Source organism: Lipotes vexillifer, unplaced genomic scaffold, assembly GCF_000442215.2.
Source record: "Lipotes vexillifer unplaced genomic scaffold, Lipotes_vexillifer_v1.1 scaffold853, whole genome shotgun sequence".
NCBI lineage: Eukaryota > Metazoa > Chordata > Mammalia > Artiodactyla > Lipotidae > Lipotes > Lipotes vexillifer.
Genome location: NW_006792734.1, coordinates 1,619,443 through 1,644,502, shown reverse-complemented (window position 1 = coordinate 1,644,502; position 25,060 = coordinate 1,619,443). Strand labels below are relative to the sequence as shown.

The 25,060-nt window shown below is 36.3% G+C and overlaps 1 protein-coding gene across 3 annotated transcripts in view; it reads left to right on the top strand.

Moving 5' to 3' along the window:
* The window catches only part of SENP5 (SUMO specific peptidase 5), a 39,066-nt gene extending 14,168 nt beyond the window's left edge, over window positions 1-24,898 (top strand). The window contains exons 3-10 of one of the 3 annotated variants that reach the window (XM_007465862.1): window positions 6,937-7,042; window positions 7,214-7,352; window positions 7,618-7,665; window positions 9,839-9,916; window positions 19,002-19,139; window positions 21,796-21,879; window positions 23,533-23,583; window positions 24,471-24,898. In XM_007465862.1, coding sequence (XP_007465924.1) covers window positions 6,937-7,042; window positions 7,214-7,352; window positions 7,618-7,665; window positions 9,839-9,916; window positions 19,002-19,139; window positions 21,796-21,879; window positions 23,533-23,583; window positions 24,471-24,581 — 755 coding nt within the window. In that variant the 3' untranslated portion in view covers window positions 24,582-24,898. The remainder of the gene's footprint in view (window positions 1-6,936; window positions 7,043-7,213; window positions 7,353-7,617; window positions 7,666-9,838; window positions 9,917-19,001; window positions 19,140-21,795; window positions 21,880-23,532; window positions 23,584-24,470) is intronic. The other 2 variants (XM_007465861.1, XM_007465863.1) reach the window with 2 other exon arrangements.
* The last annotated feature ends 162 nt before the right edge of the window (window positions 24,899-25,060 follow it).

Genomic DNA, 25,060 nt, shown 5'->3' with positions numbered 1-25,060 from the left:
CTGCGCGTCCGGAGCCTGTGCTCCGCAACGGGAGAGGCCACAGCAGTGAGAGGCCCGCGTACAGAAAAAAAAAAAAAAAAAAAAAAAGAATAAATTCGAAAAGTGGAAAAAGCAAGTTGCAAAACAGAAGGAGGCCGTTTTGTTAAAAGATACATGTGCACATAATGAGTACATGTATATATGTGTGCACATGCATTTGTATAGGACATATTTGGACAGATATATCAAATTGTTATAAATGGCTTTTTCTGGGGAGTTAGGAGAGTTACTTCTTGGTGGTTTAAACAATTCTGAACACTTTGCTTTTTCAGCCATTAAGTATGTATAAAAAACGTTTCCCCACAAAATGACAAAGTACAGAGTCCTAGAAAATCTTTTAAAAAAAATTTCTGTTGTTTATGCTGTCCTAGAATGAAGACAAATTTCCCTACTATGAGGTTAGCAGAACCATGATTCATAAATCTGAAAAAGTTAGCATTTACCCACAAATACCAATTAACTTACAAATATATATGTAGCACTTCCAAAAAAGTGGATAAATTGACTATGTCCTATAGTAAAACTGTAGCATAACATGAAGACAAGAATTTTTTACAGAATTCACATTTAGTGATCTGTAATGTCGTTATTTTAATAGGCTAAAAGAGAAAAATCATGGTATCTCAGCAAGTACTGAAAGCCTGATAATAAAGCTTAGCTTCCTTTGTGTTTAAATCTCTTTGAAAACTAGGAATAAAGAAAACTTCCTTCACTTAGTAAAGAATATCTGTCAGAAACCAATAGTAGATTCAAGACGATGAAGTAAGCCCATGGAATCTCTTCTTCCTCCTACCAAACCCATAGAAATTATGAAAAATATATTTAAAACTTATGTATCTCTATACTCAAAAACAGGGAGAGTTTTGGTAGATTAAAAACTGAGACACTAACAAGGCATAAAGTAGAGGGACGATCCAGAGGGGAGCCCCAGTGACAGAAGGAAGATTAGTGCAGGAAAATGGTGCAACACTGAGGGTGTACCATTTCTGGAGATGGTGGAGGTGGAGAGGAAAGGGGAGACCCATGGTAAAAGACTGAGTAGTTGGAAAATCTCCACAAAAGCATCTCTCCCTGCCTGTGCCATATATCAGCAAGGAGGGTATCTGCTATCAAGCTGAAATTTCTCCCCCCACCCCAATTTTATTGAGATATAATTGACATATAGCACTGAAATTCTAAGAATAGGAGATTGGTGTGGAGAGGCAGGACATTCCCCTCTCCTCCTGCCCCATTACTTATAATGCCTGGCAAGAATGAAGAACAACCCTTTCCAAAAGAACTGTTTTGGGGGTTCTTAGCATCCCCACACTGAAAATAGTTCAAGGCAGAGCAAAAGCTACTGCCCATCACAGCCTTCCCTCCACCTGCAAGTTATTCAAGTAGAGATGAGCCTGTAATCTATCACCAAACATCTGGAGAAAGCCAACACAATGGAAGAGACAAATTGAACTAAACTCGAGTAATCAGGATTAATAGAGCAATCAGAATAGGATTCAGTATAGGACAATCAGCATGGTGTATGCTCCCTTAATTGACTTTGTAGTGTTAGCCAATATTCTGTGGTGTCCTGAATGCTGGCTCTTCTCTAATATAACTGCACATTATGCTCATTTTGTATTTATATATTTATTAAGAGCCCATTGTACTTATCAAAATTTACTTTTGGTTTCATATTTTTATCAAATATTGCATAAACTGATGCAGTAATTGTTCAGAAAGTTACTCCCTTCAAAACCAAGTTGAATGCTTTGCAACAACAGTAGTGTTATGTTTGTACAAGACAACTTTAAAAAATTTCAGGGAGGGTAGGAAAGTCTAGGATTCTGTACTCAGATTAGCTGTTTTGGAAGGAAAAGAAATAGATTCCTGTATCACAATATGTTCCAGGTGGATTGAAAAGTTAATTAGAAACAAATACAGATAAACAAAAACTTGTACACAAATATTCATAGCATCATTATTCATAGTAGCCAAAAAGTGGAAGAAACCTAAATGTCCACCAACTGATGAATAGATGAATAAGATTTTGGTATATCTATACAATGGAATATTATTCTACCATAAAAAGGAATGAAGTACTGATATATTTCAGTTTGGGTGAACCTTGAAAACATGCTAAGTGAAAGAAGTCAGACACAAAAGGCTACATACCATATGATTCTATTGATTTGAAGTGTTCAGAGTAGGCAAATACATAGCGATAAAAAGTAGATTAATGGTTGCCAGGGGGTGGGGAGAGGGGGAATAAGGAGTAATTGCTAATACATACAAAGTTTTTTTGTGGAGTGATGCAGATGTTCTGGAATTAGGTAATGGTAATGGTTGTACAACTCTGAATATATAAAAACCCACTGAATTGTAGACTTTTAAGAGGATGAATTTTATGGTATGTGAATCATGGCTTAAGCTGTTAAAAAAAAACCACAAGACCATTTTTATAATCTCATTGATAAGACATTTTAAAGCATGATAGGAAACTCAGAAGCAATAAAAATATACCAATTTGACTCCATAAACATTAAAATCTCGTAAATATAGATAACCAAATTCATAAGTGAAAATCTGCAAGTTTTAATGTCCTTTGACCCAGAAATTTGAAAATGTTTTTGGTTTTTAATTTTTGGCTTGCAGGATCATAGTTCCCTGAGTAGGGATCGAACTCTTGCCCTCGGCAGTGAAAGCACGGAATCCTAACCACTGGACCGCCAGGGAGTTCCCTCAGAAATTTGAATTTTAGCAAGTGTGTTCTAAGGAAACACAAGAACAAGGATATATTGAGGGTTTTAATTGTAACATTATTTAGAGAGCTAATGGCCATCAGCAGGGAATTGGTTAAAATATGCCAGATCAATTTAATGGACCACTAGATTGTTTTGAATTGACTTAGGAAAAATAAAAAAATCCATGTATTGAATATAAAAAAGCAGCTTCCAGAAGAGTGAGTATAGTTTGCTACTTACATGTTTAAGACATACATGTTCATTAGGGCATAAAAGTTCTAAAGGAATTATGGGGTGGCTGCCACTTCATTTTAAAATGTTTATGGTCATGTATTGATACTAGCATAAATACTTAAAGCTTGTTCCCATTTCAAGTTTATAAAAATATTCAGCCCTATTCTCTAGACTATTAATGTGTTATTTTTACATGTAGGTGTTTGGAAAAAACTAAAGATGGATTCCTACTTTTTTGTTTTGTTTTGTTTTGTTTTATTTTTTTTGCGGTACGTGGGCCTCTCACTGTTGTGGCCTCTCCCGTTGCGGAGCACAGGCTCCGGACGCACAGGCTCAGCAGCCATGGCTCACGGGCCCAGCTGCTCTGTGGCATATGGGATCTTCCCGGACCAGGGCACGAACCTGTGTCCCCTGCATCGGCAGGCGGACTCTCAACCACTGCACCACCAGGGAAGCCCGGATTCCTACATTCTTTACACCAAAATGAATTTCAACTGTGAACAAAAGATTTACTTGGTAGTTCTAATACTATTTATTGATTAATTCATCTTTTCCCCATGATTATGAGATGCTGCCTGCCATTCTGATTCCTATCTGGTCGGTTTCTCTGTTTCTGTGATAGCACTATTCTGCTTCAATCACTGTTATTTGGTTTTATAATTTGATGGGATTAGGCCTTCCTTCTCCTCTTCTCTTTTGCCCCTATTCACCTCTCCTTAATCTTTTTCAAAAATTTCTAAGAATTTCTCATATTTTTGTCCCAAGATGAATTTGGATTTGGTTTTTCAATTAAACCAATGAACAAACAGTGGCTTTTGATTGGTATTGCATTACATTAATAGACTAATTTAGGGAAAATTGTATTCATTTTAATATGGAGTTTTCCTGTCTAAAAACCAAAGAATTACTCCATTTATTGATCTGTGTCCCTTACTAGAATTTGGTAGTGCTTTTCACTTGTTTAATAAGTTTAATAAACTTAAGCACATTCCTTAAGTTTATTCTTAGATATTTTGTGCCTTTCTTATTTTTGATGGGACCTTTCTGACATGTGTATTGTATCTTGTTGGAGAACCAAGTGGTTGCATTTCATATGTGCACAACACAATGAACCCCTTCCCACTTTCAGGGTGGGATGTGATCCAAGTGACCCATATCAGTTGTTGCAAGAAGAAGCTGTCTAACACAGTTGGTTTAACATGATGAGTAATTTAACTTCTAAAAAACACCTCAGTTTTTGTTTTTCACATTATTACCTTTTGTACTTACAGGATGGAATATAATTTGAACTCCAGTTTTTCATGGTTTTGTTTTTTCCTAATATTTTATCCTTTGCTTCTAGGTCATACTAAAATTTTAGTACTTTTGGAATAAAAGAAATTGTATATTCCAAATGCATTTTCCTTGTTGGTTCATTGGTTTGGTGAAAACAAGTGGGTAAATAGTGAATTTAACTCTCATTTTATTTTTATTTTTTTATTTTTTGGCTGAGCCCTGCAGCTAGTGGGATCTTAGTTCCCCAACCAGGGATAGAACCACTGCCCCCTGCAGTGGAAGCGTGGAATCCTAACCATTGGACCCCCAGGGAATTCTGTAACTCTCATTTTAAGAAGTCTGTTTTTTGGGTTACTCTTGGCCCATGGGTATTAGAAGGGAAAGGTAAAATGAAGAACTAAGTTGTTTTGTAGAGAAGAGATGATAGATATTTCCTGCATTGGAGGTGGCACAGCATAGACGTTAACGGCTCAGTTTCTGTTGTCACATAGCCTACAGTCAGAACCTGATTTCTGCCATATGCTAGTTAAGGGTCCTTGGGGAAGTTATTTAACCTCCTTAAGCCGCCTGTCTCCATTTTTAAAGTAGGGATACTGTCTAACACATAAGATAGTTATAAGGATGAAACGAGGTATGCTAGTGCTTGGCTTATGAGTGCTTTTTTTTTTTAATTATGTATTTATTTTTGGCTGCATTGGGTCTTCGTTGCTGTGCACGGGTTTTCTCTAGTTGAGGAGAGCAGGGGCTACTCTGTTGCAGTGCGCAGTCTTCTCATTGCAGTGGCTTCTCTTGTTGTGGAGCACGGGCTCTAGGCACGCCGGCTTCAGTATGAGTGCCTTTTAACTGTTGTTTACTTCTGGTCCTAGTGAGATAATGGTGTGCATCAGTGAGACATTGTCATTAGGGTTCTCCTTGAAGATCCAGGTAGGGCTTTTCTACTGCATTACCAATCCATGTTTATCATCTGAAAGTGAAAACAAAAATACGGATAAGAGGAAAAAAACATAACAACTTAAACATAACAACTTAAAATCCCCCAAACACTGACATCCAGAAATAACATTGTTAACAAGGACACCTCGTTACAAGTTTGGAATTGGGTCCATATTCGCTTGGTAGAAGAGATTGCTTTCTTATTTGAAGAGTCTCAATTAAGGTTGCTGGGCCTAAAGTTTAATTTTTTGTTATTAGGGGCAATATTTTTGTATAAAATTTGTTCCTTAAATTCAGTTTCTCAAATGTTGGGAATCCTTATCTTCTGTTTGGGTCCATTCTCCCATGTAGACACAAGACTATGCTTAGACAACTGTAAGATATGATATAGTAAACACTATTGGCAAACATAGGCCGAATGGATTCCTAGTGTAGAAGCCCCAAGTCATCATCTCCTACTCTGACTAAACTGGAACATGAGACTCCCTTTCTGTCTTCTGTATGCCTAAAGCCTAGACCAGGAGCAGACATAAGCAAGCAACTCTTTCCTGCTTACTATACTCTTAAGCCTTTCAAGTTGGGAGCTACTCTGGTGGGAGACTAACAGGAGGAAAATAGGTTTTTCACATGTTTGTCTGCTCCTCCCCCATACAAAACACTCCATTTCCAGGACAGTTACTGTGTTGTGATCATTCCTGTCCATTTTATATAGATACTTAGCAGAGGCCATTCTTGAAGTTAGAAAGGGGGCTGGGTAAAATAAGTGACTAACAGTCCTCATTTTTTCCATCTTAACTCGGTGGACTTAACTGTCAGACCAATGGTTAGCCAGACTGTTGTTCTCCCCACTCCCCACTCAGTGGATAGCCTCAGTCATATCTCCACTTCTGTGAGCCTCTAAGCCTTCCCTCAGCTTCTTTGTAGTTACTTAGAAATAATGGCCTGGTTTTATTTCCTAGCGTATTTTTAGGTATATTTCTTCAGTGGATCCTCTTGGAAACCATTAAAATGCATATACCTATTACATAAGTTGATGTAGAGACTAGCCTGTATCCTGGCCAAGAAGTCATTCTTTAATTCTGTTTCCTCTTTTAAAACATGCCTCACCAGCTGTTATCCAGTTAAGCTCACTTCATAGGGTTAAACTCACTTCATAGGGTTTAGCTCACCTCATAGGGTTATGCAATATCATGAGTATTAAAATAACTATCAAATTGTATTATTAAAAATGCCTTAGTATATGTCCCTTGTTATGAGATGTGAAATTTCACACCTTTATCAAATAATAAATACAATGACAGTGATCTCAACAGTTCTAATTGTGATTTTAAAAAAGGTAATTTCTTCAGTTACCAAATGTGATAGACACATTTAACTAGGTGATTAAACCCTTTAGGTTTTACCTTTGGGAGATAGGATTCTTCTCCAAGGTTAAGATACTGAAAAATGTCAGTCTTTAGTTTCAGCTATCCATTTTCTAACAATGCATCAGTAGCCTAAAAATCCCATGTGAAATGATGCCTTAGAGCATTTCTCTCTAGATTGGAATGGTGAGGGCCTGATCCATTTAATTTTTTTTTTACAAAGTATAACTTTTAAAAGATTTCTTTTTATAATGCATTTAGTAATGTAGGTTAAATGTATGTTAAGTGTTGTGTATAAGTTAAGTAATGGGATGGTGACTTTGCTGAAAATGGCTTTTCCATCTTAATTTTTCTTTCTTCCTTTATTTAAGGATTCCTAGATGAGGTTATGAAGAAGTATGGCAGTTTGGTCCCACTCAGTGAAAAAGATGTCCTTGGAAGATTAAAAGATGTCTTTAATGAAGACTTTTCTAATAGGTTTGTCAATGATGCTTAAGTTAAGCCATTGAAAAGAAAATTATTGGCTTATATGACTTTTCTCTTGATTTAAAAAAAAAGGATACTTAGCAATAAACTGAGTTGAACTTTTGTATCGTGTTTTTTTGTTTTTTTTTTTTTACTTTTTCTTTCAAAATATTTCTGTTTCAGAAAACCTTTTATCAATAGGGAGATAACAAACTATCGGGCCAGACATCAAAAATGCAACTTCCGCATCTTCTACAATAAGCATATGCTGGATATGGATGATCTGGCAACCCTGGATGGTCAGAATTGGCTGAATGACCAGGTTAGTGTATTGTATATTCTCAGCATGGAAGTCGCAGAGGATGTTGGACAATAAAATGTAATTAATAACCTCTAGGTTGGCCTGACAATTATCTTTTGGAATCAAGGATTCTTTATTCCTTACTGAAGTGACTCATTCACTTACCCAGTACAGTATTGGAAAGGTTTGATTAATGTTAGCAGTAGCAATATGTTATTCATTCTGAGTGGATGTTCTGAATTGCATAGGGTTATTAGTAAGCTGGTTTTATGTTGACTTTTTATAGGTCATTAATATGTACGGTGAGCTGATAATGGATGCAGTCCCAGACAAAGTAAGTGAAAACTTTCTCTTTAGGAGAAAGAGTCCTTGTGTATTAAAGGAAGAAGCTTTTTTTAAAAACTTTATTCAATTATTGGATATTTCTTAGATTTTTAAAAGGAGATTTTTGTCTTGATATGTGCTAGGATTGCGCATAAGGTCTATAAAATCATTTCAGCATAAGAAAGTCATGATGCCAGTGTTTTCCTGCTTATTTATTTCAGAATGGGTGTGTTTTTTGATATCTTGAAGAGGCTTTTTTTCTTTAGTGGGGAGATGCACAAAAAGGACTATTTGCTTTGAGTTTTTAAATTTAACTTAATGTATTACTCCCTTTAAAAATGTAGTAAAGTAGTACTCATCTTCACTTTTTATGGATTAATCTTTGATACCCAGTTTAAATACAAACTAAACCCCCTTAAACTCTAAAATTCCCTCAAGAGCTTACTTACTATTTTTTAAAATTTAATATATTAAATTTTCTTTCTGAGTACTTACATTGCCTGATGTGTTAATTTCAAGCAAAACCTTTCCAAGTACTTTATAAACTTTTATAAATCTAATAATCTAATAATAACCTAATAATCTAATAAATCTAATAAATCTAATCATTTAAACAGATAAATATAATAAATATAATGAATCTCAGATTCCAACACTTTATTAATAAAGACAAAATGTCATAACTTTCCACTTAAAATCAAAAATCTGTTATAGGGCTTCCCTGGTGGCGCAGTGCTTGAGAGTCCGCCTGCCGATGCAGGAGACGCGGGTTCGTGCCCCGTTTCGGGAGGATCCCACATGCCGCGGAGCGGCTGGGCCCGTGAGCCATGGCCGCTGAGCCTGCGCGTCCGGAGCCTGTGCTCCGCAAATGGGAGAGGCCACAACAGTGAGAGGCCCGCATAACGCAAGAAAAAAAAAAAAAAAAAAAAAAAAAAAATCTGTTATACATTTTAAATGAAGCTAATCTGTCAGATTCCCTATTTGTCAAATTCTCTTAATCATCAGAAATCTAAACATACACCTGTATGTTTAGATTTAAACACCAGATGATTTTTAACATAAAAGTATTAATTTCAAGAGTATAATTTCCCTTCATTACCACTACATTTAATTCTAAACCTTCATTGGATGAAAAGGACACTTAACCAAGGCCGTGGTTCTCAAAGTATAGTCCCCAAACCAGCAGCATCAGCATCACCTGGGAATTTACTAGGAATGCAGAGTTTTGGATCCAACCGACACCTACTAAATCAGAAACTGGAGGTGGGGCTCAGCAGTCTGTGTTTTAACAAGCCCTGCAGATTCTGAAGGACTCAAAGTTTGAGGATTACTGTCTAGAGATAGCTACTACAAGCCTTTTTTATTAATATCTTAAACTGTGTGATTCCCAAAACAAATGTGCATCAGAATCCTCAGAAACCAGATTGCTGAGCCCTGCCCTCATAGTTTCTGCTTTAGTAGGACTGGAGTGGGGTCTGAGAACTTCCCTTTTAACAAGTTCCCAGGGGATGCTGATAGTGCTGGTCTGATGACCACACCCTGAGAACCTCAGCACTAAGGGAACAGTTTTATCATCTCAAGTGAGTCAAAGTTAGAGTGAATGCTTTAAGACCGTAGTATGTTTACCGTCTCAGGTGAGCTGATACTCATTTATAAGCCAGAATTTTGAAAAAGCCAAGGATGCAGGACATGATGCAGGATACGACTAGGGTAATTTTTTCAGTGCTAGAAATGATCATGCTGAAGCTTTTTTATAGTTGTTATGACTATAGGAGTCTCCAAATCCACATCCTTCAGATGGGGTTAGTTTTGTACTCTACATCCCTTGAGTTCAGAGTAATTGTTACCTGATTCTTTCATAGCCTCTTTCAACTTTATCACCTGATTTGACGAGATTTATCAGGTTGCTTCTTTACTTGATTGGATTTAGGTAATTTATTTACTGCCCCATTCCAGTTCTAACTATAGACCAACCACATCTGTGAGGTCATCCTAATGAAAATTTGAAACAGTCTTCTTTGAACTGGTTAATGTATGTTTTGGTCATTATTTTTAAGAAGAAACTTTTCCTCATTTTTTGGTCCATCTTACATTCAGGGATTTTAAAATTTCCATTTTCTTGTGAAGTTAAGTCTTGGCACAGCTTAATATAATCTGAGTGCTTGTATTTGATGTCTTTCTAGGTTCACTTCTTCAACAGCTTTTTTCATAGACAGCTGGTAACCAAAGGATATAATGGAGTAAAAAGATGGACTAAAAAGGTATTCTCTTTATTTCTTTTTTTTAAATTTCTTGTTTATCCTAAATTTGAAATGCAGATGATAAGCCACTTTGAGTGGAAGGATAACTTTATTGCCAATTATGATGTTAATTAGAAACAAGCTTTTTAATGTAAGTTTTTTATTGTTTCTTTTGAATTTTTTATCATCATCATTTGATTATGTTTAGTTTTTAATTTTATTTATTTTTATAGATCTTTATTGGAGTATAATTGCTTCACAATACTGTGTTAGTTTCTGTTGTACAACAAAGTGAATCAGCCATATGCATACATATATCCCCATATCCCCTCCCTCTTGAGCCTCCCTCCTACCCTCCATATCCCACCCCCTAGGTCATCGCAAAGGAATCTTTTTGCTTGAAAGACGAGACACTAGTAAAATTCTTGAGTCTTTCCAGTTCATTGGAATCTGCTATAACAGAAAGCACTGGATTGGAAGTTCATGGTTCTGGCATTGCTATTAGCTTGCTGTACAACTTAGATAAGACACTTAATTTGGGCTTCAGATTGCTTATTTATAAAACAAAATGATAAATTAGAGCAATCCCTAAGGTACTTTACAACCTTAATTTCTCTCAGTATTCATTGACTGTCAGAAACATTATTTTAAAAGCCTATTTATATACTATTTTTGATATTTTGAAATTACCAACAAGTTCAAAATCTACAGTCATAGGTCTAGAGATACTGTAACTTTTCACTTTAACTTTTCACTTGTTATACTTGATGGGCTAGAGAAATTAGGAGTAAGTCTTGTCTTACGTAGTTGTGGGTGGAAATAATTTTTTGCAAAGTACAAACACCTGATTGAACATTGCTATATAGGTAATATGTTCAAGGCATCATCAGTAGTGGCAAGATAAACTAAATGTGGTTGAAGAGTGCACATCTGGGGAAATAGATATAATGAACTCAGGATTCAGACCTGGGTTCAGATCCTTTTTTTTTTTTTTTCACACACACACTGTATTTTATTTTTACAAGAGATAAATAGACTGACACCAAGCATTGTAAGTGGATGACCACAACAAAAGCAACAATGATTGCAATTACCAAACATGAAACACACTCATACTATGTCATAATATTGACATTCAGTCCAGTCATCCTCCACTGTAACAGCTCCTTTACTTTGCAGTAAAAATTGATTTGTATATTTTTTGCCCCTGAGTCCTTTGGGATTTTTTTTTTTATTCAAACAAAGTCACAAAAATTATAATCATCCTCATCAGTTCACTCAGTCCCATGTAATTAATTTTTTTAATCTTGATCTTTTGTTAGCAGTTTTATGAGTTCATCAGTTTTCCATTAGAGTTCTGAAAATGCTTATTCATTCAGTTCAGCAGTGTAGTCAGTGACCAGAAACCTGTACTTGTCAGAGTCTTTTCCATGAATTCCTTGAAGATGAAACCCTTTTATAGGAGCATATTTGCAAAAGCATCAGAGTACACCCAGAACTGTCTATAAATGACAGAAGACTTAAAAATGACCATGGTTAAAGATTTGATGAAAGTGCATAATAATGCAGTTGACAAGGAAATTTAGTTATTTCTGAGATATACATTTTAAAGTAATAAATAGAATTATGACTTACAACATTATACCGGAACATATAAGATTTTTGGGGTTCAGATCCTGGTTCAGCCACTTAACTGGTTGTAAGACCTTGGGTGAAGTACTTAATTCCTTTAATCTTCAGTTTCATCATCTATAAAATAGGAATATCAGTTTTATTTATCTTGTGAGGATTAAATGAGATAATGCATGTAAACCACTAAGCACATGATAAACACACATTAAGTGGTCATCATTTTTATATTGTGATGGTAGAAGCATGGGAGAAGACTAGTGTAGCTGGAATGCAGAGCAAAGAAGAGAGTGGCATAAAGTGGATCTGATGCAGAGATCAGGGCCTTGAGGCCTGTGTTTTGAATTTTATCCTAAATGCGTAAGAATCTATTGAAGGGTTGTAGGTGACGACATCCAATTTGTAGTCTGCTCTAGTGGCACTGAAGAAGATGGACAAGTGTGGGAGCAAAGTTGATATGGGTAGAACAGGAGGCCACTGCAGATTGATGATACTTTAAATTAGAATGGTAGAGATGGAAGATGTACACAAATATGAGTGTGACCCAGGGAGTAAAATAACAGGACTTGGTGATGAGTAGGTTATGGGAATGAAGGAGAAGGAAGTGTGAAAGATGACTTCTGAGTATGTGGCTTGTGCCACTGGATGGGCTGTGGTGGTGTTTATATTAGAAAAATTGAGGACAACTGATTAGTAGGGGATTGGTCAAATTAAAACTGTACATACATATAATAGGATGCCACTTAACCAGGAAAAGTTACATAGCTGAGGAAAGATGATCATATGTAGTATGGATTAGAGAAAGGTTAGACAGGTATACCTTGGAGATATTGTAGGTTTGGTTCCAGACCACCACAATAAAGTGAGTATTGCAATAAAGTGAGTCACTGGATTTTTTGGTTTCCCAGTGCATATAAAAGTTATGTTTACACTATATTGTAGTCCCTTATGTTGGCAATAGCATTATGTCTAAAAAAATAATGTGCATACCTTAATTAAAAATACTTTTTTTGCTAAAAAAATGCTAACCATCCCCTTAGCCTTCAGTGAGTTGTAGCAGTAATATCAAAGATCATTGATCACAGATAACCATAACAAATAAAATAATAATAAAACAATTTGAAATATTGCAAGAATTACCAAAATGTGACACAGAGACATGAAGTAAACAAATGTTGTTGGAAAAGTGGTGCCAATAGACTATCTATGCAGGGTTGCCATAAACCTTCAATTTATAAAAAATGCAATATCTGCAAAGTACAGTAAAACAAGGTATGCCTTGTAAATAGCATGGAAAAATATATACTCATGGAAGAATTCCTGAATAATAAACAACATGAGAATGAAGGAATAAAGTCAAGTATAAATATGTGAGTCATTTCATTAAATAGAATAAATTAAATTGTTCCATCCTCTGGACCCTCTCAGATTGGGTTAAATCAGAAAATCCAGTTATATGCTGTGTATAAGAAGTAAACATAAAATAATATGAAAAAGAAAGCTTGAAAGTAAAGTGATAGGTAAAGAGGTACTAGGCAAATGCAAACCAAAAGAAAGGAGTGGCAAGCAAAAAGGAGGAACAGCAGTATTAACAGCAGATGAGGTAGAATTTAAGGTGAAAAGTACACTGTATGATAAAACTTCAATACACAGTAGATACAACAATGATTACAAAAGCTAGGAGACCTTGGTAAATAGTGATAATGGGAGACCTCTTTCATAGTTGGACAAATCTAGTAGATAAAAAATAAGATCATAAATAAAAAATAATACAGCCAGTGCTTTTGGTTTAATAGACATATACTAGATCTTTATACCCCTCAAAAAGAGAATATACATTTATTCCTATATCTAAGGAACATTTGTAAAAAATTGACCACGAAGAAAATTATTACACTATTCCTTAACAACAGTTCAGTTAAATTAAAAATAAATATTAAAAGATGACTAAAAAAACTTAATTAAAAAATTGCACTAGATATAAACCCTTGATAGGACCCCTGGATCTGAAAGAAAATAAAAAATGAAATTATATACAAACTGTCTAGAAAAGGATAGAAAGGGGAACACATCTTACCAACCACTATGGAACATAATGAAAGCTGTTTTGAGGAAAAAATAATGGCCATAAATGCATTATTATTAAAGAAAAAATGAAAGATAGAAGAATTAAGTACTCACTGAATTAGACTACATTAAGATAAATTACAGAACCACCAAGGATTTGAATGCAACAAGACAGTGAAACAGTGGAAGTACAAAGGAAATCCATAGCAGAACTTTAAAAAGATAATCTCAGAGTAGCCAAGTCCATTCTGTGTACAACTTAAAGCTCAGATGACATAAAAAAAAAAAAAAAAAAAAAAAACAACTGATTGCCCTATTCAGCTAGGTACTTTAGGCAAGTAATTTAGATGTGCTCCTTGCAAGCAGGTAGCACTGCACTGGTGACCGGCATGCCTGCAAATTAACCACTTACACTTTACAAATAGACAAATATACAGCAGCCGCAGCTCTCCAAATCATGATTGTATAAAACCTGTTGTCCCCTGCCTTCTCACCCAGCCTCTTTACAGTTTTAAATGATTAACACCGACTTGCTTATCCCCCCACCATCCGTTTAATAACTCAGCCTGTGCGCTGGCCATGGATAAAGTGATCTTCATCGTGGAGATCAAAGAATTAATCGAAAAAAAAAAAAAAAAAAAAAAAAAAAGAATTAATTACCTAAAAGGACAAACAGTAAACTGGGAAAAAATATTTGCAATTCAAATCACAGAACTAATTTTTTAAATATATAAAGTGCTTCTACACATCAATAAGAAAAAGACCTCACCAACTCAATAGAAAAATGGGTGAATGATAAGAATGAAAAGTTTTGGGACTTCCCTGGCGGCTCAGTGGTTAAGAATCCACCTGCCAATGCAGGGGACACAGGTTCGATCCCTGGTCCAGGAAGATCCCACATGCTGCGGGGCAGCTACGTCCGTGTGCCACAACTACGGAGCTTGTGCTCTAGAGCCCGCAAGCCACAACTACTGAGCCCGCATGCTGCAGTTACTGAAGCCTGCGTGCCTAGAACCCGTGCTACTCAACAAGAGAAGCCCAACAAGAGAAGCCACTGCAGTGAGAAGCCCGCGCACTGCAATGAAGAGTAGCCCCTGCTCGCCACAACTAGGGAAAGCCTGCGTGCAGCAATGACCCAACACAGCCAAAAATAGATAAATAAATTAATTTTTTTAAAAAATGAAACGTTTTGTAGTAAAGAAGTGCTTATTATTGAGTTCTGGATGTAAATCCTTTGTCAGATCTATACTTTTTTATTGCTTTCTCTCAGTCTGTGGCTTTTATACTTATTTCTTAAATGTGTGTGTGTGTTTTTTTTTTTTTTTGGCCACGCCGTGAGGCATTTGGGATCTTAGTTCCCTGACCAGGGATTGAACCAGTGCCCCTTGCATTGGGAGTATGGAGTCTTAACCACTGGACTGCCAGGGAAGTCCCTAAACATGTGTTTTGATGAATGGAGATTTTAATTTTGATGCAATCTAATTTACCATACTTTTTTCTTTTATAGTTTTGCTTTCTGTATCCAGTCTAAAAAATACTTGTTGCCTCATATGTTTTCTTCTAACAGCTTTATAGTTTTAGGTTTTACATTTACATCTCTGGTATATCTCAGTTTTTGTGTAAGATACAAAGTAGGGATCAAAGTTCTGTTTTTTTTTCCCTCCATTGGCATTTCCTGAAAAGGCTTCTCTTTCCCACTTTAATTGCTTTGGCATCTTTGTAGAAAGTCAGTGGACAACATATGTATGGGTCTGTTTCTGGACTTTATGTTGTCTTGCATCGATCTCTTTGTTTTTATGCTAATACTACACTGTCTTGATCACTTTATCTTTACAGTTTGTCTTAAAATCAGTGTAAGTGTCCAGCTTTAGCCTTCTTTTTCCAGATTGCTTTGGCAATTCTAAGTCCTTTTGCATTTTCATATAAATTTTAGAATCATTTTGTCAATCTCTATTTTTAAAAAACTTGCTGGATTATGATTGGGATTGTGTTTAATCTGTATGTTCATTTGGGGAGAATGGACATCTTAACGGTATTAAGTCTTCTAGCCCATGACATTGTATATTTTCCATTTATTTGGGTCTTTAATTTTTCTCAGCAGTATTTTATAAATCTTAGTGTACAGGTCTTGCATGTATTTATTTATTTATGTGGTTGCACTGGGTCTTAGTTGCAGCAGGCGGGATCCTTACTTGTGGCTCACCAGCTCCTTTAGTTGCAGCACATGTGCTCCTTAGTTGCAACGTGCAGGCTCCTTAGTTGCAGCCGCTGGGCTCCTTAATTGTGGCATGTGAGCTCTTATTTTTTTTAATGTATCCCTAAGTGTTTCATATTGATGAAACTGCTAAAAACAGAATTTTTAAAACGTTATCTTCCAATTGTTTGCAGTTAGTATATAGAAATACAATTGATTTCTGTAAATTGACCTTGTATCCTGTGACTTGTCAAACTCACTGGTTTTAGGAGCTTTTTTGTAGATTCTGTGAGAATTTCATAGAAAGTCACGTCTGTAAGTAATGACTGTTTTATTTCTTCCTTTCCAAATTGTATGCCATCTTTTTCTTGCTTTATTGCACTGGCTAGGACTTCTAGTACGTTGTTGAATAAAAGTAATGAGAGAGGACACCTTTGCCTTGTTCCTAATCTTAGGAGGAAAGCATTCAGTTTTTCACTACTGTTTATGATGTCAGTTGTAGGTTTTTTGTAGATGCTCTTTATCAGGTTAAGGAAATTCCCTCCTATTCTTAGTTTGCTGAGAGCTTTTAATCATGATGTTGAGTTTTATCAGATGCTTTTCCCTATATCTAAGGAGATGATCCTGTCTTTTCTCATCTTTATTCCTTTAATGGGACCCAAACTGAAGGAGCAGCACCTAATCTTCAGACATGTCAGTCTCAGGGCCACATGATGGCTCTTGAAGTTTCAGCTTGGTTATGAGATAAATTCATTTCTCTTTACAGTGAATCATATGACTACATTTTTCCCCCTGGAAGGGGCAGTGAAGCCACATGGTAATAGGTAGTTCTGCATAATCCTCTTACAGGGAGGACACCAAGTAATTGAGATCAGTAATACAACTGACCACACACATCATTTCTTTTTTTTTTTTTGTCCCCCCTGCTGTAGCATATTCTTATTTTATCATTTCTTATTTCATCATTTTGAACTATATTTTCTACAATTTTAAAGTACTTTATGTATTTGAAGCTCTTTTCATCTCCAAATCAAGGCATTATATTTCATTTTTTTCCTGTAGTTTTTGTCAATATACAACTTGTTACTGTTTCAGATATTTTTTTCTTAGAAATTTAAGTACTAACTTTGAATTAGATAAGTTCCCACTACTAGCTCTCCACTTTATTATGCAAATGAGAAACCAACTTTTTTAATACCTACAGAGAGGGCATAGTTCAGTGAGAAAGATTTTTGTAAACAATGCGTTTTGAAAGTTCATCTTCTAATTCTACCTTATTAGCATGCCAAGCCCATGAGCCTCTCGAGCTCTTTGCCATCTAGAGTAGATAACCCCCCATTTCTCCTGCAGCTAAATCCTCTGATAACTAGAGGGCTTTGTGCCTACCTTCTTGTTCATACACAAGTCTCAATATACACTCCACCTGACAAGTGAAACCTTTAACATACACATGTTGAAGAAATGTGCTCCAAACTCAGTCTTGTTTAGACATTATCTCTCAATCCAAGAAAACCTGTTAACAACCAGAGACTCTTCATCATCACATCCTCTATTTTTCTATCTTAGTCACTCCACACACATCATTCTTAATTACATATATGTAATAAGGTTGTGTGTGTGTGTGTGTGAGAAAATATATTAAAAAGAAGAAAAAGATCTGGAAAGACAAACTGAAGTATATCTTTTTATCTGTATTTTGCAGTTTTTATTTTAAAATTGATTTATAATTAAGAAAAAAGTTTCTTTTTGAGAAAAATGTAAATTTGGTCTCACTTAATGCTGTATTTTAAATATGATTTCTTGTTTTCGATACTCAGAATTTTTGAGCTGGAAAGGACCAATTGTCCTATTTAGTATTTCCTGTCCACCTCACCTCCCACGTTTATGGATACAGAAACTGAAAAGCAGAAGTGGTTTGTTACAAGGTCATGTAGACTGGTAGAAGATTCTTCTAGAACAGGACATTATCTGAATATCAGAAAGCAAAGAACACTTGAGAAATAGTTTCTAAGAATCTAGTTTAAAATAGCCCTGTAGGGACTCCCCTGGTGGCGCAGTGGTTGAGAACCCACCTGCCAGTGCAGGGGACATGGGTTCGATCCCTGATCCAGGAAGATCCCACATGCCACAGAGCAACTAAGCCCATGTGCCACAACTACTGAGCCTGTGCTCTAGAGCCTGTGAGCCACTACTGCGCCCTCATGCTACAACTACTGAAGCCCTTGTGCCTAGAGCCTGTGCTCCGCAACAAGAAAAGCCATGGCAATGAGAAGCAGCATGTGCACCACAACGAAGACCCAATGCAGCCAAAAATAAAATAAAATAAGTAATTAAAGAAGAAAATAGCCCTGTAATTGTTTTAACCCAGGGAATCACTAGAATACAAAGAACTCCTGAGAAAAATCCATTCACTCTTTTACAGATGTTTATTGAGTACCTACTACTTTATCATCCAGTCCACAACTGGGATTTTGAGTGGTACAGTGAATATTTCTAGATTTTTAAACGATATGTATTATGATATGAAGGGTGAGTGAGGATGTAAAGGACATGAAGAATTATCAAGGCTCTTTTTCTCAATTTCGACATCTGAGAGATTTGAGATAGTGAAAATGATAACAGCTAAGATTTATTGGCTACATATAACTTGCTAAGCACACTTTTGTGCATTTTACATTTATTGTCACTCTCAACTTCATAAGGTGGGTACTATTGTTATCTGTATTTTATAATTGAGGAAATCAAGGCACAGAGAAGGTATGAAAATTGCCAAAGTCATCTGGCCAATAAGTGGCAGAGCTACAATTTGAACTTGACCAGACTTAACTTCAGAGCCTGTGATCATATTGCAAGGCTATGTTGTTTTCTAATACCACAATTCCTTCCTAAATAAGAATTGATTCTAGGTCAAATATGTATATAAGAAAATAAGTTAGGCTTAAAAATAAGGGACTAAGACATTTTAGGTAGTTAATAAACAGGTTTAGCAGGTTAAATGGAAAACAGTGCTTTCTGTATCTTCAATTTTCTTGTTGTGTGTTTTAGCTTACTAGTTACAAACATGGCCTTTAGACTAAGATCTGGGTTCAGATTCTGGCTTCACCACTTCCTAGTTTTATGACCTTGGACAGGTCAAAGGTCAGTAAATGGAAGCTGCTGTTGTTGGTTTGGAAAACCTGTGGTGATGGCTACATTTCTTTTTCTTTTCTTGATCAGGTGGATTTGTTTAAAAAGAGTCTTCTGTTGATTCCTATTCACCTGGAAGTCCACTGGTCTCTCATTACTGTGACACTCTCTAATCGAATTATTTCATTTTATGATTCCCAAGGCATTCATTTTAAGTTTTGTGTAGAGGTAAGTTAATATACTGCCCCCTCCTTTTTTTCCCCCATTTATTTTGTGATTGACCAGATGGTATCTCAGCTCTAGGATAGAACAACAGAAGTCAGTACCACAGATGATCATTTTCTGTCATGTCATGTCAAAAATGTTGGCAGAGAAAAGGACAAGAGGAATCTCCAGGTGGGAAGAGGTAGCTGTCCACGATCTGGATCCCTCTCTGAGATACATGCCCTGTTTTGGATTTCATCAGATTTTTTTCTGTCTTTCCCTTAAAACTACATTTTGAATGTGGATAGAAATCATTTTCCTTGGTTTCTCTTAGAGCTAAAATTGGATTGTATCTTCAAAATAACTTCTGTAAATGTATTATAGCCAAGAGAATCAGCTGGCAAAATATTAGAGTTCAGTTAATAAGAGTTCAATAAGATGGTGGGATACAAAGCAAGAAAAATCAGTATGTTTCCTGATTCTCCCGCACAGTTAGAAAATGTAAATGAAAACAGAAAGATTCCATTTTCAAAAGTAGCAAAGACATGAATTACCCAGGAATATACCCTAACAAAAAATGGGGACATTCTTTGAGATGAAGACTCTAAAGTATTTAAAGGAAATCTGAATAGATGGGAAGACAGGCACACTCTGTATTGGAAGGAGATTAATTCTCCCTAAACTAATATAAACTAATTTCTGTCCTAATCAATTTCCCAGGAGGATTTTGAATGAAACCTGATGAGCTCATCCTAGAATTCATATTGCAAAATTCATGTGCATGAACAGCTAAAATAGTTTAGAAGTAGATCAAAACTGAACAAAGGAATATTTGGTCTACTAGATGTCAAACCATATCACAAAGTTTTAAAAATTAAAGCTATTTTAATTATATTGGTTTAGGAATAGACAAGTGGATTTGGTGGAACAGCAGAAAGAATGTAGAAGTAGCTCATGTATATGTGGGAACTTGGTATATAATAAAGTTGGGGACAGACAGGCTATTTGATATATGCCATTGGGAAAATTAGCTCTCTATTTGGAAAAGTAAAATACAGGTTCTGTTTCATACTGTTTATAAGAACAAATTCCAGATGGAATAATGACCTAAATATAAAACACAAAGTGTGTGGAAGGTCTTATACAGAACCAAAAAAAGCAAAAGACATAAAGGAACAGATTGATTAATTTGACCATGTCACCATTTAAAACTTCTGTCTGTCATAAAGTTAAAAGGGATAGATTTGGAGAAAATGTTTGTGACATAGATAATAGTCACTGTCCAGAATATAAAAAGAACTACAAATGAATAAGAAAAAGAAGGATCTAATAGAAAGGGACAAAGGATAAAATAAGTGATTTTTAGGAAAAATGCAAATAGCCATTAAACACATGGAGAGATGCCCAGCCTCACCAGAAATATGGGAAATGCAAATTAAAACTACCTCAGGGTTCCATTTTTTGCCTATTATGTTTAGGAAAAGTTTGATGTTACTAAAGTGGGTGAAAGAAACAGGCATTCTCAGTTTCTGGTGGAGTGTATAAATTGATACAGCCACTTGGGCAACAGTTGCAATTCTAAGTGCCTTATAAATTAAAAAGACACATATCCTATTACATACCAGTTCTATTTCTTGGTATATACTACATAAAAATACTTGTATATGCACACAAGAATGGGGCATACACCAGGATGTTCATTGCAGCATTACTGATAATAGTGAAAAGTCAAAACAACCTAAATTTAGCTCTACTAACAGAATAGCTAAATACATACATACACTGTAGTATATTCACAATATTAAACTGACCATAGCAGTTAAAAAGAATATAGTAGATCTTTGTGTCCTAACGTGGAAAGATCTCCAAGACATACTGAGTTTGGAAAAGCAAGTTGCAGAATGATACTATATATGGAAAGAAAATATGAATATGCAGATACGTGTATGTGTATATGTATGTATGTATATACAGACACATACTTGTATCTCCACATGTACATACATACTTCTGCTCCACCTTCAGGGGGTTAATTTAATTCATGTAACCTCTGACTTCACCCTTAGAAAAGATAGGCAGAGAAAGATACACAAAGAGGTGGAGGGCATAAGGGAAAATTAGGAACTTCAGTAGGCTTCATCTTGGTAGAGATTTCATCAGTGGACTTGACTGTATTTAGTATCCAGGATGGGTTTTAAGTATCACTTTCTAGAAGCTGAATGATACTTTTACCTGCAGCCCTCAAAAACATGGAGTATATCTAAGGCTAGAATGTTTAAATTTCATTTCAGTTATTAATGATTTCTGCCATGGGTTCCTTCCCTTTGTTGGGCATTGGCAGTAATTAAGGCTTTCTTTTTGTTTTGCCAGTATTTATTTAAGTTTCAAATTCAGCAAGTTGACTTACTCCTGGAAAAGGCTGACCATCTCATAAAAAGATCTAATTAAAGCATATACCAGTGTCCACAGTCTAAGTGCATACAGTACAGAAGGTCTAAGTCCTTCACTGTATAAAGTGAAAAAGGTCTGAAATCAAGTTCCAGCTTTAAACTCTTTAATGCGTACTCTGCCCAGTGGTGGGGCCACAGCCTCCTCCTTTGCTTCTGTCTGCTGCGGGCAGGTTCCATTTTTCACCAACTGATGGAACACAGCATCTGTGTTGTGGTTTCTTTTTAACCAGAATATAAGAAAGTATTTGCTGACTGAAGCCAGAGAAAAAAATAGACCTGAATTTCTTCAGGGTTGGCAGACTGCTGTTACCAAGGTAAGTAAGTGATAAAAATGAAAACCCAGGCATGTCAAGGGGCTGGAATTGTCTAAGGGGTGGGTGTCTTTAAAAGCACATGAAGGGCTTCCCTGGTGGCGCAGTGCTTGAGAGTCCGCCTGCCGATGCAGGGGGCCCTCAGACCAGACTGGAGGGTCTGGAAGGCTTCTTGGTCCCGGTAACAGTGGTGGCTGGGGGTTTAAGGGATCAAAGAGGCCCCCAAAACGAAAAAAAAAAAAAAAAAAAAAAAAAAAGCACATGAAGACTGATCATGAAGATACCAATAGAGAGCCTAGAGGCTGCAGGGAGGCAGCTCAGAGTAAACCTCAGTTCAGTATCATCACCTGGCTGCCCAATTTCCCACTGCCTGCTGGGGCAAATAAATTCAGTCATTTCATCCTGGGGGCAGCTGCTGATGATATAGTTGCTCTGTTGAGAAAAAGGAAAAAAAATTTTTTTGGTGGCACCTGCCTCTTGCCTCATGGCTCTTATTTCCAGATGACTCATGGAGACCCAGAGAAATACTGACATGACTATTTGGATTCACTAAGGGAGCAAGTGTACTGGGCTGCTTTCCAGGCATTTGGGGAAGACAAGTGGCCTGAGTGCTTCAGTCTGAACAGTCTAGAAGCAGCACTATGTTTGGCCATAGACATAAAAGCTGTATGTGGGGCAGAGTGAGCAGGCCTGGCCTCTTAACCCTGTCACAAATATCAGTGTCTTCCGTTTTATGGGCACTGCTTTGTTTTCATAGTGTTTTTGTATGTATGATGTCATTTGATCCTTACAATCTGTGAGGTAGGCAGGTCATTTAGGGATAAGAAGCTCTTTATTGTAGATGAGAAAGCTGAATCCTAGGTGTGAGCTTCCCCAAAGGCCATCAAAACTATTGACAGAGTGAAGCCTTTGAACTCAGGTCTATCTGGATCAAAGACACTGTTAAAAAGGCAGGGTCTTGAAATAAACCTTTAACCCAAACCCAAAGGGACAAAGCTTATTTGTTTATCCTTGAACTGTACTAAATGCTAACTTCTAAACTTACGTTTTGTGTTTTAAATAACCTAGTATATTAGTTCAAACCAGAACTGAACTTGTGAATATTCTGAATTTACCCAGTAGTATATCCAGGTATTCTCAATTTAATCAGGATCTTTCATATTCCAACACTTTAGGCAGAATACAGTAACCAGTTCTTTGGAAAACATACTGCTTACCTTTACCATGTCTTTAAAAGAATAGGACAGAGTTGTGAAATATGAGATGAAAAGGGAAGACTGCCAAGCAGCATTGTTACTACGTATTCAGAGTCCAGGCCATGCGCTGCGTTCTCTGATCCACAATTCCATTTTGATTCCATTGTCAGTGAATTGATAGCAAAACTAATTATCCAAATGGAAGTTTTAAAATAGGATTTTATTTGATTTCCCACTTCTCATATTTAGGCAAAATGTTCTAAGTTGTGGTTGATTGATAGCTCTTTTCATGGCCAGATGCCTCCATGAACTCAAACACTTTGAATACCAGAGGTACACACCAGCTGTCTTGGATACAGACAAGTTTCCTGTCTCGCTCATTTTTCCATAAAAACAGCTTTTCTTACCTGAAGAGGAGTACTTGGTTTTATTTTAATGATCGTTTTGTTTTTCCCCATAGTGTATTCCACAACAGAAAAATGACAGTGACTGTGGAGTATTTGTGCTCCAGGTAAAGAAATAGTTTTTTCAGTATTTACAATTTATAAATTAAATTTATTGGGTTTAGGGAGAAGTGGGATCCCTCTGATGTATACAGGTACTAGGTACAGATAACAGAACACTTTTCCTCCCAACCCTCCTTTGTTGTTGGGAAGCAGTAGTTTCTGCATTTTCATATATTATCATTAGGAAGAATCACCTTCTAAGGCTGAGGATGAATAATTGGTATCATCCATGTCTTATCAGAGGCTATTGGTAAGCCACATTGGAGACTGATGTGAATTTGTCTGTTTCATAGACCCTTGGCATTGGTAGTATTAACTATATTTTTCTAACCATTGGCAGGTGGTCTTTAACCACAGAGTAAAACCTAATTAGATTTTAAATAAGGGCCACATTTAAACACTGTGCTTTCTTATGCTGTAGATCTTAGGTCTCAAAGGGCTATTGAAAAAGTTGTTATACATTTATGAAGGAAATTATAGTACATAATCCATGAATTTAGAGATTTCCGAAGATCTTGAAAGATGGGCTCACTCATATGACTCACGTTTGTAAACAGATTCAAGTTCTCACTTAAAGGCCATGTTAGGTCTGGCTGCATTCTCAGCAGGTTTCACCTTGAGAAGAACTGGAGCCCATGCATCGGTTTTGCTTTTCACAGTATTGAGTGGGGAGGGAGGGAGAATCCCAAGACATATCCCAAGACATATCCCAAGACATATACCTGGAAAATTGACTATAATTTGGAGGTAAATGTTTTAAAACAGTTTTACGAGTTTAAACAAACTTTAACATTTGCCTTAGACCCTATTCTATTAGGTCTGCATCTAGTAAAATACATTAGGCTGGTACATAACTCCACGTGCCACTTAAGTGTTTCTGGGACCTTTGCAGTACTGCAAGTGCCTCGCCTTAGAGCAGCCTTTCCAGTTTTCCCAAGAAGACATGCCCCGAGTGCGGAAGAGGATTTACAAGGAGCTGTGTGAGTGCCGGCTCATGGACTGAAACTCAGCAGGGACTCTGGGAAGTCTGACCAAGTTGGAGCAGATGGTTGGTTACTTGAATCTCCAAACACTTATTTGAATTTTTACAGATATTTCAGATCAGTGGTGTTGGGCCACTGTTGTTACCTCAAATTTATTTTCTGCCCTTACTCATTTCCCTAGTTACTATGTACTATTTTTTAATGTTCAGTTTGGTTTCATTTTTAATTTTATGGATTCTGTGTGTGTGTGTTCCCCTATATTTAATATTTATTATCTAAACGCATGCATATAGACAGAGCATGCAGTGCAGAGTATTAAAAAAAAAAAAAAGCCTAGTAGATTTGGTGCAGCTTTTGAAACTTAGTTAGATGTGAACTGAATACAGGTTTAAATTTTAATTCCAGAACCTAAAAATGCAGGATGTTTTTGATACAACATAACTCTGAGAATAGTAGATGTTCCCTGGGGCATAAAGGGTAGCTAGAAGGGGTTTCAGAC